General features: G+C 42.8%; 1 protein-coding gene across 1 annotated transcript in view; it reads right to left on the bottom strand.

Moving 5' to 3' along the window:
* Positions 1–647: 647 nt before the first annotated feature.
* LOC136713189 (protein kinase C beta type) overlaps positions 648–17273 on the bottom strand; it is a 139953-nt gene continuing 123327 nt past the window's right edge. Inside the window, exons 16-17 of the mRNA XM_066690223.1 lie at positions 12334–12474; positions 648–4188 (exon numbers count right to left, since the gene is read on the bottom strand). Coding sequence (XP_066546320.1) covers positions 4030–4188; positions 12334–12474 — 300 coding nt within the window. The 3' untranslated portion in view covers positions 648–4029. The remainder of the gene's footprint in view (positions 4189–12333; positions 12475–17273) is intronic.

The following is a 17273-nucleotide window of genomic DNA, read 5'->3' as shown; positions in this document are numbered from 1 at the left end:
GAGGGGAGACGGCACCTCAGCACAGAGCGAGGCCCCAGAGATAAGGAGGAACAGCAAAGTTTTATAAAGATCATTTAGAAGGGAAAAGGGGCCGCATGCGTAATAACCACAGGCACGTTCATATTAATAACCACAATTATGCATATAAACACTGGCATTGCCACACTGGCATTGGGGCTCCTGTTGCAGAGCTGCTCGATTCATTGCCAGCTTCCCTAGTTGCAGACTCTAGTACAGATATGCACTAGGCACAAGTATGGGCTTAAAATAAACTATGGTCAACAGACAACACATATCCAGTCTTGGCTTGATGTAGGCCTGTTGTGAATATTTGGGGTGGCTTGTTTTCCAACCCCTGCAATACACAACTGAACATGTCATTTAAATATTCTATTAGACTGAAACAAGACCGTTTTCTGACGTCTCTGCACCTGCAGATCTCTCTCTCTTTCTCTCTGTGCATTTTTCAATATGGCCCCTGATCACACTCTCTCTCCCTGTCTGAACAAACTCTGTGGCTTTAGTGAGTAGTGAGTAACACAGACAATTCAACAACCACTATCAATGTATTCACTTCCTTACAGGAGGGGATCGGTAAGGTCTGCACTGGGAGAAAACCGCTTCAGAAGGAAATGTCGACATACCTCTTCATCTTAAAGTTTATTGAATTTTGTTTTCCTTTTTTATTTTTTTCTGGAAAATACTTTGGCACAGAAACAGCATTGGAGTGAAAAGTGTACAAAGCACACACAACAGCAGGGAATCATTAAAGCACGAAAAGGCCAAATATTTCAATCACAGTCGTTAGTTCATGCAAAAACCCAGATTGCATCATCAGTTTAGAAAAGACACAAAATAATATATAAACATGTTTAATTTTTTTTTTTTTTTTTTTACAATACTGTAAGGTTCACATAAAATCTGACCACTTTGTATGCAAGAAATTCACTGAACATAATTTGACACTTTTTATTTTATATATATATATATATATATTTTTTTTTTTTTTACTGCAAATATATGTATAATTATAATTATATATAATTATAATTATATATATAAAATTATTTAAATCTGAGATGCATACAAAAATATGAAAGCCCTGTAATAAACTACTCACCAGTTTTGGCAGAAATCAGAAACAATCATATTAATTGGAATCATATGGATAAATCATATTCATAATATTAGTCTAGCAAAAAAAAAAAAAAACTTAATATTTAAAAATAACAGGCCTTTTTTTTTAAATCTCTCTTAATAAGGGTTACCACTTCCCCTGGAATGTCAAGAGTACAGATAAGAGACATAAGTGGTTTTAGTGAGTAAAAGTTGCAGTTGTATCAGACCGCCTTTGAACAAGATTAGCACCTAACTTGGACTTTAGAGATGTAAGTAAATGCAATTGCAAACTATTTGCACCGAGTAGTTCATTTCAGTTATAATTACCAATTTTTATTTTCCTTGTTTCTTTCTTGCATGGCTTCAAATTCCAACTGAAAGGAATTCCGTGTGTTCAATGAAACCTACAGGGCCACAGCACCCAAGCGGTCTGCCCCGTCAGCCTCAGATTAGCTTCCATTACACACAAACAAAATGGTATTTCGGGGAAGGAGACAGCACTTACACGCTCCCTGCATTACACCAGTAGTCAAGCACCTCCCCCCCACCCATGTCTCTTTCCTTTAATCCTACAAGGCCAGCATTTCAAACCGTACACATGTAACCCATTTTGCAGTGATCTGTTGCTTCACCCCTTCAAACCAGCAGATTGTATTCAAGACACAGTGAAAGGCAACCAAATTAAATATAAATTGGTTTAAATAGGTATTGCACTGTTTAATGATCCTGCGAAAGGGCTGGTGTGTGCCGGTTGGAGGCTGGGTGGCGATCTGTAGGGGGGAGGCAGACAATGAGTTTACTGAGCAGAACATCTCACTGGATTTTGCAAGTGCGGAAAAGTACAGGGTCCTGAGAATGCACTTGCAAGCAGACCTCAGTAGGCAGATTACTGTCCGATCGCTGTTGGCCCAACAGTTGCAGGTGAGAACCTACATCATATAATGCCCTGGGATCTTTTTTTGACCTACCACAGACTCTGCTGCTGTTCAATATTGGCAGTGTAACAGCGCAGACGAGTCTCCGATCACTTGTCTGTTTTCTTTCCAGTCTGCAGCCAGCTGGGAGCCCCCGGTCACCGATCGCTTATGCTTATCTGGACAAGAGGGGGAATCTGAAAGGGCTTTGATTGTCGGAGGGTGTAGTCTGTCTCATGTCACAAAGAGAATGCCATTTTGCCGTTTGTGTGGGGGTGCGTGTAGGTGAATATGCACAATGGCTTGTGTTTGCTTGTTTTAGTTTTCCGTTTTCATAGAGTTTACAATGATATGTCAATCCAGGGATGTTGGGGCTGACACTCCCCAAGTACGTTTCTGTCTGCCCGCCCATTCGTGTCTGAGATTAATGGAGAAAGAGCTGCCCCGAGTGGGGTCAGTATATACCACTAACCCCCCAGCTCTGGGACTCCATCTCTCATCAGCGGCTGTACAGCTGGACTTTAACACAATACTTTTTTGATAAATGAATGGCAAGGTAAAATTGGAACGGGACAATGCACGTTGCAAAATATACCTGTCAGTTGTGTGATTGATGTTTGAGAAGAGAATCCCAGAGCCCGTGTTAGTGATTATTGGACTACAGAGGGGACATGGTCTACAGAGATACTATTTACAGGCAAAAGAACTGGAGCACTCTCACAGAGAAACACGCCGATTGCACTAATGTAGACAAAACAGAAAATGCGGGATTAAATAATCCTGTAAACAACTTTTTTTTCTTTTTTTCTTTTCCATGCTTGAAAATAGCAAACAGTTGATTATTGTCATCACTATCATTATTATATATATATATATTTATATATATTCTTATATTTTTTATAAATGATCAGTAGTAATATATTGTATTTTATCCTAGCTATCCTACTAACTATATTGTTTAAACTTGCAGAGGAAAAACAGAAGCTCATGCAGAATAAATTAGGGGATTTTTTTGTGTGTGTTTTTGTTATTTTTTTTCCCTTTCAGGTTTGATGCGTCGTTCCCTGGAACAAGCTCTTCGATCAGAGGGACAAATTAAAGAAATAAACAAATCACAAAAAATAAAACATAAATAATTGGCTTCATCTCAGATCTGGGTCAAGGTCAGAGAATCTATGGAGGAGGAAATCGCTGAGTCATTCAGTCAGCCACAGAAATCAATGGCTGTATCATGGGATTTAGGCCAATAATTGCAGTATTGGAAGCCTAGTTGGAGGGATGGGAAAACCAGAGAAATATGAGTCTATTCAGTATGCATTTCATATGGAAGCATGGAGAGATTGCAGCATGAGGGTTGCGTGGGGTGCGTTGATGAAATGATGATTAAAAAGGACAAAAAAAAATAAGAAAAAATTAAATTAAATAAAAAGGATATCCCAGATTGTTCTGATCAGTGTAGAAGACATCACTCGGGAATCGGCGAGCCGACATTTCAGAAGAACATCCGCTATGCCATGGAATGTCAATCAGAAATTGAATATTGGTCCCAAACTCCATGGGAAAATGATCCCAACCTCACCCCCCATAAAATATAAAATACAAAGGTATATTCATAATTAAATTCAAATTCCAGTAGTTGTCACATGTATGTATGTATGTATGTATATTCACACAAACACATAGCCCTGCCATATTCAAATGAACATCCTCAAACATTTTAGAAACATTGATTTTCTATAGCAGGCCCTGCCATCGCCAAGTTGGAGATGTTGGGCATGTTAGGTCATCCTCCGTTTTATGCTGGGTTATTTATCTCAGAAGTATTATCTTCTTGTCAAGGCTGCTCATTTGAATAGGGAAGGCCCTGTATGTATGTATATGTATATGTATGTGTGTGTGTATGTGTATATATATGTATATATATGTATATAAACAGACAGACAGATATAGATATATGCCATTCTAGGAGCCCAAGCTTATTATGTTCTGTACATCCTTAACTCTTCTCCTCCACATTATCATAAGCAGAGTTAACATAGGAAAAGCCCTCGAACTCGGTTTGGTCGAGGTTCATGATGACCTCCTGGTCGGGTGGGGTTAACACTGGAGGATGGCGCGTGAAAAAGCGGTCAAAGTTTTCGGCGTCCCGGCCACACTGCAGGAGGGGAAGAAAGAACAAGAAAAAAAGCATGTGGTGGGTGGAGGTGGTAACGGAAAATAAAAGAAACCAAAAACAAACTGGAAACACAATTGAGAATAAACAGGTAACCAAAGCAAGAATGAAAAATCAGGAAAATAAAAAAAATCAATCAAATTCAATGGAACCCTTGGGGGTGCCCCAGATCTCCCATCCTCAGTATGGAAGTGCTGCACCCCCATTCTACATAATGACAACTGTATCCACAATTGACCATTGCAGATAGCTCGGTATGCAGAGAGAAGATGTATGGCATTTTATTTTGTTGCTTCTGCACAACGTCATGAGATGTGAAACCATAAAACCAAAGCATAAATTCAAAATCATATCATAACATCCTCAGCCGTTAACTCTTTCACTCTGGTATTGCTGGGCCTCCACACTCCGAGCCTCACCACATTGATTCAGTAAAGAGTGCATTCGGATGGGAAATCCCAATAAGGGACATTTAACAGGACATTATAGTGATCTTGTGTCTGTGCTTTAAAGCTCAGTCAATATCAGTCAGTTAGCACCCATTAGTCGAGCCCTGTTCCTGGAGATCAAAAGAGGTTTTTGGTTTTAGCAGTTATTTGTTTTTTATTGATCCATGCTTTTAATTCATTGCTTACATTACTGGACTTAATTGTCAAAATCACTCTCCCAGGTATTTGGTTATTTAATATCTTTTTACTGGATTTCATAATCTACTGGATTGGGGCTCTAGTCAGGAGCATTCTGGATTGTTGGAGAATTGTCAGGCCTTTTCAGCAACCAGCAACCAAAGCTCATTGTAAACTGAGGCTGATAACCGCTGAGAGCTGTTTTGTAATATAAGCCAGAAGCCCTGAAAGCTCTCCAGGACCAGGACTATAGAGACCTGTTATTCAGTATGACTGTTGGAAAAACACTGATCTTTGATGCTTGGAGTGTCCGAAGCCAGGCAGACAACAGGAACCAAAAGAGTGAAGGGCCGGGGATGGCCGAGTGTGCAGGCCAGATATACCCCTGGCCTGGGGGGCGCTACGGCGATGACCTTGGGGGAGTTTGCGACTGCCCTGCGTTGGCCAGTTTGCAAGCATCTTCCCATAGAGACCTGTCCCGTCCCGATGATCAAGCGCTCTGGGCGCTGGGGAGAGGTGTATGCCAGGTACTTTGTATTCGGTGTTGTGAAAGGATAGCATTTAAAAAACAGCTCTCTATATAATTATTGTGTTTAATGTGATTCATTTACTCTGTAACAGAACTAGGAAAAAATATATAATCATAATAATATTTTTTTTAAATAGTCCCATTGCATTGCAGTTGTAACCCTTTAAGGTTTAAGGAGCTATGTGCTGTTGTCTAATTGTAGTGATGGAGCAGAGAAGCAGCCACTAAATACATCATTTCAAGCAGGAGGTACAGTCTGTATGTTGAATAATAATTAAAAAAAAAGGCTGTGGCAAAGATTAAAACAAACAAAATGTTCTTGCTCTTGCATATTATTTGGCTTTTATGTCCCCTATATGCTTACACAAAACACCTCAGCCCCTTCTGGACCAAGGAGACCTGGGCTACTGTGTTGGAGAAGTGATTGCAGGAAGGTCCAGGGAAGATGGCTTGCTGAAGAATGGCTTGGGGAGCATGAATCCACCTTTCAGACTTACCCCTCCTGTGATGATCTGGGCAAAAACTGGAGGGATCTTAGCAGTGTTTTGTCTTCGTATGTAAAGATGCATCTCTAGAAATTATTCTATTTATTGCCAAAAGCTGTTCCATATTCAGAGCCTAATTACTTTTTTAAATAGGTTTCTTCTCTGTCTTTTGAAAAGACCTCCAATATCAAACGCATTACAAAAGAACTGGGAGAGAGAGAGAGGGGAAACAAAGACATGAGGTGATACACAGAATCTGTATTCATACAAAGCCCTGACATTTCGTCTGATGTCACAATGGCAAACAAGGATTCGGCATCGTGTTTCGCACATGAAATGTATGCGATCAGACTGTGCTTTCTCTACCCAACAGGGTAGACAGCCATTCAAGCCCACAACTGACATCAAATTTCACCTTTAAAAGACATGCTGAAAAATACGCACTGCTAATGCCAAGGGGGTTATATTCTATCTGAAACTCCTCAACGCCACCTTTCAGGACAATATCTCCAAAAACGTAATTCTTTTTTTGTGGTGGGGTGGAGGGGTGACACTTGTCCCCCATCCCTTTGAATGTCAAAAGACGATGTGCTTAAATAAACCTTTACTGAGAAACGTTCCCTATTTAACTGCAGTACAGGGTGTATAAAGCTATCACTGCCCTCTCTAAACAGAACTTTACCTACTCTAAGGTCTTATGGGACATTCTGCCAAAAAACATTAACTAAGATCATTGATTTCTGTGCTGTCTAATATTTAAGATGTATATGCTGCAATCCAGTTATGCATGATTTATGAATATGCAAAGGCCTAAGCATGAACGGAGATTCCCAAACAAGCCAAATAATATTAACAATAAGAATAAAAGACAAATAAAGAAAGAGACAGACTACAGGGTTAAATGCAGGCAAATCTGGATGATCAATAAAGAAAAAGCCTGCACATTTAAATTCAGTGAGTCATGGTCTTCTAGCACAGAGATATGTTACAAATGATACTTAATATTTCTTGTTAAAGTGGCCAAAAGAGCTTTTACATTGTGGAAACAGAATACCAGGCATCCTTCGACACCACAGGCAGATAAGATATCTTATTAAACCTGTCCTTTTGTCTCTCTGCCTTATGGAGCTGGGAGGCTGGGAGGTGAGTGATGGGAGAGGCGGCTGCTACCAAGCGCTCCAGTGTGACAGACAGAGGGCTCAGCTCGTCAGCTGCATCGACACGGATACAAACAACCTCAGCACCCTGCACCATCAACACCCATAAACACCTTCACCTCCTTCCCATTCAAACAACCATAAATTAAAAACAAATTCCTCTGTGGATCACCAGCTATTTAAAAAATATATATTTTCCCTTCAGTTCGACTTCAAATTTTCACTCTAATCAATGGCTGGAATTTCCAACAAAAAAAACAACAAACCTTCATCACTTGGCTTCTTGTCAACCAATACAGGCTTAAGTCACCCCCAACCCCCCACCCCCAAAAAAAAGACTGTCACGGCAGTGCACCCCAAGGCTCTGCGTGTTTATCTAGCGCTGCCATGCCATGTTGCCTGTCTCTTCCTATTTGGCGTGTTTTTGAAATGCAAAATCTCGTATTTGTCTGCGGTTGTGCTCAAATATGGCGCTGTTTGATTAGGTTTTCCGTACAGGCAGGAAATAAGTAAAACGAGGGATTCTCTAACAAGAGTCGGCATGTTGCACGATCATATGTCATATTTTGTCATGATTTTTCCTGGAGGCACTAATGAGTGGGGGGGGGGGGGGGGGCGGCTATGTGCAGCGCTTTTGTGTGATGTCAGAAATCACACAGAAAACATCAGGATGGAAACAGGAACCTTTGTAAATATGTCATAATCCTGATGATGTTGTCATTTCTAAATACATCATCGCATTGTCTTAGTGTTTAATATTTTAGTTACAAAATAATTTCTCTCTGTCGGCAGATGGCAGGGAGTGGAATGAAGCACACAAAAGACAATGCATTAAAATTACAGATGGGAGTTTGGACCCGGTCATTTCAATTAAATTCACACCTTGTAAAAAAGCCTTTTGAAACGGATTGATTCTTGTTTGTCAGGGCAGCCCTTCGTCCAGCTAATATCATGTTGTTAAGCAACAGTTTTCTTTTCAGCAGTGGTTCCCTGCCTCTTGCAGTGGGCTGAAGAGAGATTACTGAACTCGGCGGATCAGGCTTTTCGTCGTGCTGGTCGCTGCGGCGCGGCAGTAATGGTGTGAAAGACGCCCTGCATTAGCGGGGGGATCTGTGGGGTAGAGGGGGCTGGGAAGCCATAAGCAGCGTGCCTTGCATTCCATCAAAGCCTGAAATTGAGGCTTTGCAGGGTCCTCCCAGATATAGCTGTCAGGTCCGATTAGCCTCACTGGGGGCTGCTACGGTGCTGGGCAGCAGGCTATTAGAGTCATACAGGAGACAGCCAAATATGCTAAGTATCGTCCATTCACTTTCTAACGGCACACTTTAATTCCCTTCCTGCCCCCCCTGCAAGCCTTTCTTTGATGATGTATTTAACAGATCAGAGTTGTGTCTTTTAAGAAGAGGGGGTACCTCCCTCAAAAGCTTTTTCAGACCCAAGTCTTACGGGAGTGCAACGCTCACTTTGTTGTCAGGTAACAACTGAGAACTTACAGCTCTGCAGGTTCACACCTCAGGCAAGAATATAATGAGCAGTTTTATATGCTAAAAAGCTGGGAGCTGTCTGCCTCTCGTAGCTGTTATTTACTCTCTCCTCCCCTCCTGTCTCCCTTGCTCTGATCGCTCTCTCTGTCCTCTGGACTCTCTCTAGCTGCCTTGTATACAAGACAGGAGGCCCTGGTGAATGGGGCTCTCTTACTTTCCAGCCAGCATTAATAAATATAAAGGCACATTGAGAAACACAGAGCCCTTGCTGTAGTAAAACTTAAAACCCTCAAACACAAAAACATCATCCTGTTTTCACACTGCTTTCTGTGGGAGTGTCACTAGCTGCCTCTGCACTACACCCAAAACTAGAATAGATTCTTGGTATTGGTTTGAGGGTTCTTAACCACTGTATAAATGTGCGCAATTGACACGTGGTCACAATACAAACAAATATAAGAGGGAATACTTAACTTACGCCACAATGACACTGAGAGCTCCCTTTTCTCTACTTCTAATATAGCCATTAGGAGAGAGGGCTGCAGTCCGTGCTGCTCCTTTAATGCACCACAAAGGGTTCTGGGAGCTGCCTGCGTGAGGCCACGAAAGGTAAAAGGAGCAGCCCTCACATTTTGTAGCACTGACAGCTAACAGCTGTAACCTCTGGCTGCCTTTATCCCCGGCGTACCTTAGGGGACTTAATCAAGGCTGATCTTCCACTGCGGCTCCTTATCTTGGAGTCGCAGGGAATAAAAAATAAAGACCACAGAGAAAATTGCGTCTTTCATTATTTGAAAGTGGCTCCGCTAATCTTGGCGCTTGACTCTCGATGGCTTCCCAGATAGGCCCTCCATCTCTCCTATATAATGGCATAATCCACTTTATCTGCTCTGCCCTAGGTTATCGGCAACAGTCATCCGGTATTGTTTAATAGCCTGGCTTTAAAGCACCCCCCACCCAGACAAACCTTCAAGGATTTTTTTGGGGGCTGGGAAAACAAATCCGCGCAGGCCACCTGTTTACGTTTCTGGGATTTTCCATCTCGGCGGTTACAAATCTATATATATAAATAAATACATACATACATACATTTCACAAGGCTGTTATAAAGTATTTCCTTTCTTTTGCGCCATTACAAGTGAATAAATTGAGGTTTTGACAGTGAAATTGGGATTGCCAATTAAGACTTCAGTCAAAACCTCAGTGCTTCTTTGCGGCCAATCAATGGACCTCAGAGATAAATGTGTCCATAAACGAAATAAATGGAAAATGTAGCTCCTATAATGCGAGAAACATGGATTACATAAAAAGAGTGATTTCCGTGGCGTGAGGTGTGAACCACAGACCGCCGCAGGTATTAATGGCTTACAAACGAGTGGCGTGGCATGCTGAGAAAGCCTTGCCCCCGCTGGTCCTGGGAGAGGGGCAGTGGGAGGCAGTTGTTCAGCGCAGTGGCATTACTGTCACAGCAGGAGCCTGCCCTGGTGCCACCCCCACTGCTACCCGCTCGCCTCTGACATACCACACCGCTAATTAAGAACAGGAGGAAGCGAGCGCGGCTTTTATTAATAACACAGGGCCACTCCTCAGCAGCGGCTGTGGTATTATAACTTTAACCTCTGTTTGAGAATAGCTAATTTGAGGAGACTGATTTGTTAAATTGAATTATTTAATCTGTAATTCTATGCAAAATACACATTTGTCATATGTGTGAATAGTGTTTTCTAAAAGAAAATCCACGAAACAACAATTTGATAAACTGTTCTGACCATCTGATGAGTCAATGTAACCCAGGCCCATTTCAACCCAATTGTATGCAGCCCTTCTTGAGGAACCTCGGCCCAGATTCAAACCAGCCAGTCCTCGCACCGCAGGGTCCAAACAACACATCGAGGGCTTTGTCAGTTAAGCAACTTAAGGAGCCGAGTAAAGACCTTATTTTTAACTAGCAGTGTAAGCATTTTCTTAATAAGGAAAGGCTAGGGGTGAACGATGAACTGCGAGCGAATTTCTGATTTTAACAAGGATGCGTTTAGTATTAAAGCTTAATTGCAGCTTAACACTTTTTTTTCTTCTTTGTTCATGGACTACGTAGAGACTTATAATGCGGATGCACTAAGCAAATCTCGCTGGGAACATGCACGAGAAAACACAGGAGCATCGGAATGCGCATACTGACAGCGAACCTACTTGGAGATCAGGAGGACACCAAGGACCGAGAGGCACTCATAAAGCATTAACACAAACGCTCTGAACCCCTCCTATTTTTGGCAACTTTATGTTACCCCGCATCAGCAAAGGCACAGTATATTTACTCTATTTAGCCCTGTCATCAAAGCTACGGAGCAGCAAACTCCCACACCACGCTGTCATTAAGACAGTATGTAATTTCCTTTTTTTTTTTTTGTAGCCTGCAGGCCACTGCAATCAAATTAGGCCGATTATTATTAAATCTGGGGGAAAATTAATAGGCAGCTGCCTCTGTTGGAAGATAAAGATGATGAAAGGTGACAGGGTTAGAGCGTTACTTCAGACCCATGACACGCTGACTCCTCTCACTCACCAAGTGTTCAACATCCAGAGCTGGCATCCTTATTAACTGAGCATCTCCACTGAAACGCTGATTTAAATTAAACCCCAACTTAAATTCCCTGGTTCTCACACATTACAAACCTGCTCCTCAGTGGCAGCTTCTCTCTTCTGCCAATGGGAACCCACTGTAAAGTAGTGGGGTTGGGCTTTGCAGTGGGTGGGTCACAATTTTGACTTCTAACTGCAGGTAAGATCACCTGTCGTTCTTTTTCCCTCACAGTCAGGACTTTATTTCATGTCATTCCTTCATGATCTGTTTCATGGGCTTCGGTTTGCTGGGTGGGACTGTATTCCTTCTGTCCAAGTCCCAGCAGGTATACCGAAGCTCTGGCCAGATTTGGGAGTGACATTAGTTCAGTTTAATAGTGCAATAAAAACAGCCAGGGAGGAAAGGGCTGTGTGTGCACTTCCCAAAGGCAATTTGCAGATAACATTGAGAGTGCATCACCTCTTCGGGGGTCCATTACAACTACTGTGATATTTTGAATGACAATGCAAATGATGCACCTGTTCACTTCCAGTTCATATCCTCGTCACAGGATTGTGTGCCCTGTGTATAAAGCTTCTGAGTCAAGACATGCCATGCAAAAGACAGTCAGCCCTGCCACACTCCTTAACAACCCATACAGGCTAGTGTTTGCTGTGGGATTTCACAGGAGTCATTTAACCACTCAACTGTACCACACCAAGTCATACCTTTACTAAAAACAGCCCAGCCAGGATCAGTATACTGAGCCCTAATGCTGTAGCAGACTCCCTGAGACAAACTGAACAGCAGAAACAAAAATCTATTGATATTTCATCAACTCCTTATTAGAGACCCTGGAACATAATTCAGACTTCAGAAAAACAAAACAAAATGACAAACAAGCACATAAAGATTACTAAGTAAATGAACATGTTTACCCATTAACTGCACAGTGGTGATTGTGCAGAGAGAAAGAAGAGGCAACAAACAGGGAGACGGATAGATTCGCATTCCTCCCAAGTCTTTAATTGCTTCATTGATCTTTATCAGCACCAGTTAAACACTGAAGGACAAGGAGGTGAATAAGCCCAGAGAAAGGTCCTGGGTCTCTAAATCACACACAGTAAAAAGGGGAAGGTCCCTCCCCCACCCCCCGTATGAGCCCTGTTGATCTTCATCCTTAGCAGGAGAGCTCCCCTTGCCCACACAGCGGCTCGGGGCAGCGTCTGTGAAGGGCAGGGTGAGAGGGGCAAGCGGCGGGCCTGACTTGGAAGCAGGGTACTTACTGCTTTGGGTTTGAAAGGTGGCTGCACCTCCTTGTTCTCCAGCTTCTCCCAGTCCATGTAGCGGAAGAAGGCATGCTCCTTGATGTCACGCTCTCCCTCTGGCCCACAACCAAGACGTTTCCCAGGGTGTTTGGTCATCAGCTGCAAAGATGACAACAGGTTTCATGCAGAGCTGTAGAGCAGTGTAGGTCTTTTAGTCACAAGCCTATGAGCTTTTCATTTCAAATATGGTTGAATTTTCTTTAGTCATGAAGATTAGGTGTGTGTGTGTGAATTTGAGATGCAGGGAGGAGTGGTCTGGACTGCGGACAATGAGGAACAAAGCAAATCTGACCCAGCTTTCATGTCAACGTCTCATTTCCAAAGAATGTCATTGATTCTGCACTGACGCTGACCAACTGTGACAAGCCTTAAGAACTGCGAACTCCAAAGTAACCACACTTTAGTGGCCCAATATGTTGCCTCAGATGATATGCATGCACAGGGAAATAAAAGCTGGCACAGGCTGCAGGACACAACAACTGGCATTGCCTCTACCGGGAAGCCTGGGCCTTAATTTTGAAAGACCCAGGACAAAAGTGTGGATTAGGTAGGCCAGTCACCTGTGATAAGATCACGCTTTTGTGTTGGAAGCTAGGAATGTGAGCAGGTGTATTAGAGAAATTGATGATGCACAAATATCACAATTACAAAATAACCACTTGAACTGCCGATGACACAGATGCGATTAGAATGAAAGTTGGCTCCAGACCCATTCTCTCTCTCCACCCCTGTAGCCAGTCAACCCTCCGAAGCACAACCCCCTCTGGAAGCCAGCGCTATGAGCCAATGAAACCTCTGGAATCACTCTACCCACAAGCTCTGGTTTATTTGAATGCACCCAAGACATCATTGCTTTCATTGAGAATTGTGTTTAATGTAAAAAAATGCAGCTACACTGTAATGGTTTCAAGGCTTCAAAGTGGGGGGGCGGCCTCCCCTTTCCTTGATTGTGACCTATTTATTATTTCTTCTTCTTTGTTGTTGTTTGTTGTGTTACACTGGTATTAATTCCTTAATTTGTGTCTCCCCGCTCAGCACGAGACAGTGACACTCACAGCAGTTAACAGCCTGCCTCCCGCCATGAAAGTGATTTCAAGGCTCACTTTGTAATCGCACGTTTGGGTGCACCTAGCAATCTGGAGAAAATTGTAACAATCTTCCTCTATAATGCCACGGCCGCCCTGGCTTCAGCAGCTCCCCTGAGCCTTCCCCGCACTCCGGCTGAGATTAAAATGTTCAAACACAAAGTGCCACAAAACAGCTTTCGTCTTTCTGCAACTCCCCCTAGGCTCCCTGTGCCACTATTGATTAAAATGCTCATTTGTATTCAAAAAGACCCTAAATTATTGATTCTTTAAGGACTCTGGCATACCATGGTATTAAACCTCCATTTCCTTCAACTCCATTTCCTCTTCAAACCACGAGCGGGTCTTTTAATTATTTGTTTATTTATTTATATCCATCTAAACATAAATCCTATTAAAAAAATGACTCTTAAATGAAATCGGTCTTGAAAGGTAAAACGGAGTCCATGTTTACTGTAGGTTGTTCACAAAATTCTCCCTTTTGCATTTGGGTGTCTTCGGCCTATTCAAAATAGCCTCTCTGGCATCCCTCCTCCACCCTCCACCTCAGCTTAGTAGTCCACACATCCACCGTCCACTAACGTTTTTTTAATTGTCTCAATCAACCATTCTGCCTTATCTCACATCAGCATTCTGCCTGCCTGTGGCTGAGGCACAAACAGGCTCCATACGGCCGCTCTCCTCTGACAGGCATATTGATCAGCCAGCCCAGGGCTCACTCGCCCCGGCCTCCACACAGCCCTGGCCAGTCTGGGAGTCCAGCCACGCACACACTTGACACCGGGCAAGGACATTGGCCCACCATGCTCTCCCACACAGACATGGGTCCCATTTGAAAATAAGCAGCAGTCTGTGGTTCACACACATTGATGATCAAAAAACCCGAAAACAAAACACAGATCTAGGTGGAATGTGTCCTGATTTTAACATGGCATTCAGCATACAACTACAGAGAAATTCACTGGCAGCTTTGGTGTTCTCCTCACGGTTGCGGCACTCAAGGCGAAAGCAACTTGGATTGCCTTAAACTTGACGTGTTTTGGCTCAAACCGTGGGTGATGAAAATCAATGAAATTAATGAAAAGAAGAACAAAGTGTCCTACTAGAGTACATTGCAGATTTTGTGATGAATGTCAAATTATTACAAGGACGTTAAATGTCCTACTAACACTACTGCTGGTAATGGAGTTGCTGTGTGGAGGTTGGAGCCAGGGAACACTTTCAAATGCTTTGTATCATCAGAGTTTGATTTAGGGTTCTTGGCTTTGGTGATAGCCCACGTGAACATCAATACACACCCTGTCATATTTCGGACAACAGTATACTTCCAAGGTGAACAGCAGGGTAACACAACACAAATCAAAGCTAGAAGTGTTGACACAGTGACTTCAAAAATGTCAAACTTTCCATGGCCCTGCTCTATGTCCTAACATCCATCCCATCGAACACCCCTGGTATGCACTGGATTGGATGCAACTTCTTGCTCTGCAACAGAAACACGGTTGCGAGGAGGAATGCCACCGTGTTCTTCCCACCGTCCATCAAAACGTTAGCAGCAGACATGAAGGCCACGGTTGGGCCTACACCCTCTCAATTCTATCGGGCACAGCTATCTTTTGTTACAGGAGTTTTGGTTGCCAGGGTGCTAGCACCGTTAAACCTCAAGATCACTGATGCACTGTGGAATCGGGTAGAGTGTGGTGGCACAAAGAGTTAATGAAACAGACGGGCTGACATGCAAGAGGCAGACGAGAGTGCTGTCATGAATGATTCATTTCCCTGTGTGTGGCTGTGCGCACAGCCTCATGGGTACTCTCACTGCAAGGGGCAGCGGGTTTGCAATGCAGTGAAGTGGTGGGCTTTTGTTGGTCTGTTTATTTATTTGCCTTGCCAACGTGCACTTTATCTTGCTGTTGCGTGAAGGGAAGATCCAGCTGCAAGCTAGTTCCTTCACATAGTGCTGTTATTAAGGCGAGTAGGCGTCAGAGGCAACCACTGCGTTCTCTCAGCAAGGCTTCCCCTGGCCTTCTGATCTGATCTCTTAGTCATTATGTGCGTATGTGCCAGTGTCTGGGTACACTTCACCCCTGGGGCCCTAACTCATGTACATTACAGAACATCACCAAAAACATGGAGACACATTATTCTTTTAATTTACTGGGCTGGTGTATTTATCCACAGTGACTTGCATAGATTCCAATTTGCAATGTGTTTCTTGAGAAATGCACCTGGGACTTCAATCTATGACCCCCCAGTTACAAATCGAGCCCAAATAGACCCAAGCTACTCCACACTGCCACCCACATCACACTGGAGTGCAGTGATGTTCAGACAGCTATATTTCAATGCTTGTGACAGGAGGTCTAAAGAATACAGTGTAATTCCTCCTGGCAGTACAGTTTGTCTTTTCCTGTCCCAGACTTAAAAAACAATACTGATGGCAACAGTGCCCTTCACAAAGAAGCAATCTGCTAAATGCTCAATCCTTTCCCAGCATAGGGGGACTCCCTTATCTTAATATAGTTTAAGTTTAGTTCTTAATCAGAATAGAGGGGGGGCATCCTAAAAATACCAGTAAACGACAGAACATACACCTTAAAATGAACACCCAGGTACCCATGACAGCAATAGTTGAAGACAGCTTGAAGGGGTTTGTGTAAAGTTGCAGGGAGAAGACATTTATTTTCTTTTCTTTTGCACCACAAGTTCAGTGTCGGTGCAACTGCGGCAGCAGTGATAAACACTTGGACTGTGAACCGGCTGCCTGAATCGAGAACGGTGGGTACTACAACTGCAGGAGAGGGCTAGAAAAATGACAAGGCTGAATAGGAGCCTAATTTTTCCTGCTATAATTTATACATTACAACACTGCATTCTCATCAAGGTAGTCAGGGAAGGAAAAAAAAATGCATTAAAATTCCCAGCGCAAGTCAGTTGATTCATTATTTAATGCTTACATTAGCATGAATCTATTAGAATACAAGTCCCTCTGGAGACCCTCGATATGATTCCCATTTCTTTTTTCTATTCTGCATTCTGTAGGTGACTAAGACTATTTTTGTTTTACTTCCTCCAAGAAAGTTTCTTTGTCCTAGAAGTCATCATGGAAATAATAAAGAAAACTGGGTATGAATAGGAACTTCAAACCAGGGGCTTCCGTGGCGAAAAACGAGTAATCACTTCTACCTGGAGGCAGCACTGGTCCCAACCTGTACTGTGTCACAGACGACTGTGACTTGGGATTCTGCAAGGGGCAGCTTGCAATTGACCGGGATGGCCAGGGTCATCTCCAATAGAACGCCTTTTTTTGGACAATCAACAATAAAACTAAAAAGCCACAAGAGGAATATACTAATGGCTCTTAGAGACACAGAAGCGAACTTAGGGATTAGCACCCTGCTTCTAGTAGTGATACTAATCAAAGGTGTAGTTTGTTAATGTCTTATCCTAGAGCGCTTCCCAGTATTTACACCAGTACTGCACTGGGCTCCTTTGGATATCCCAATGTTTGTATGGTAGTCAGATTCTCACAGCCTGCATTGTTCTGCTGCATTGCTGTGGACCTCCAAGTACCACAGAGAAAAAACAACAACACAAAACATAACCAAATCAAACGCAGGGGATGAAAACAAAACACGAAAACAGAATTAGCAGGAATTTTATGTTGATCCTGCAGATATTAACAGAAGAATTGCCTTTGAGTAGTGAGGGAACAACTCTACAGAAGAGACTGAGAAAAAACTGAGAGATCAGGCACACATAGATATAGATGTGTTATTCCAGTTATTTACAAGTCGACACAGATATGTTTCC

This window comes from Amia ocellicauda, chromosome 17, assembly GCF_036373705.1.
Source record: "Amia ocellicauda isolate fAmiCal2 chromosome 17, fAmiCal2.hap1, whole genome shotgun sequence".
Classification (NCBI taxonomy): Eukaryota; Metazoa; Chordata; class Actinopteri; order Amiiformes; family Amiidae; genus Amia; species Amia ocellicauda.
The sequence above is the reverse complement of the archived record's forward strand: the minus strand, read 5'-3'. Positions and strand labels throughout refer to the sequence as shown.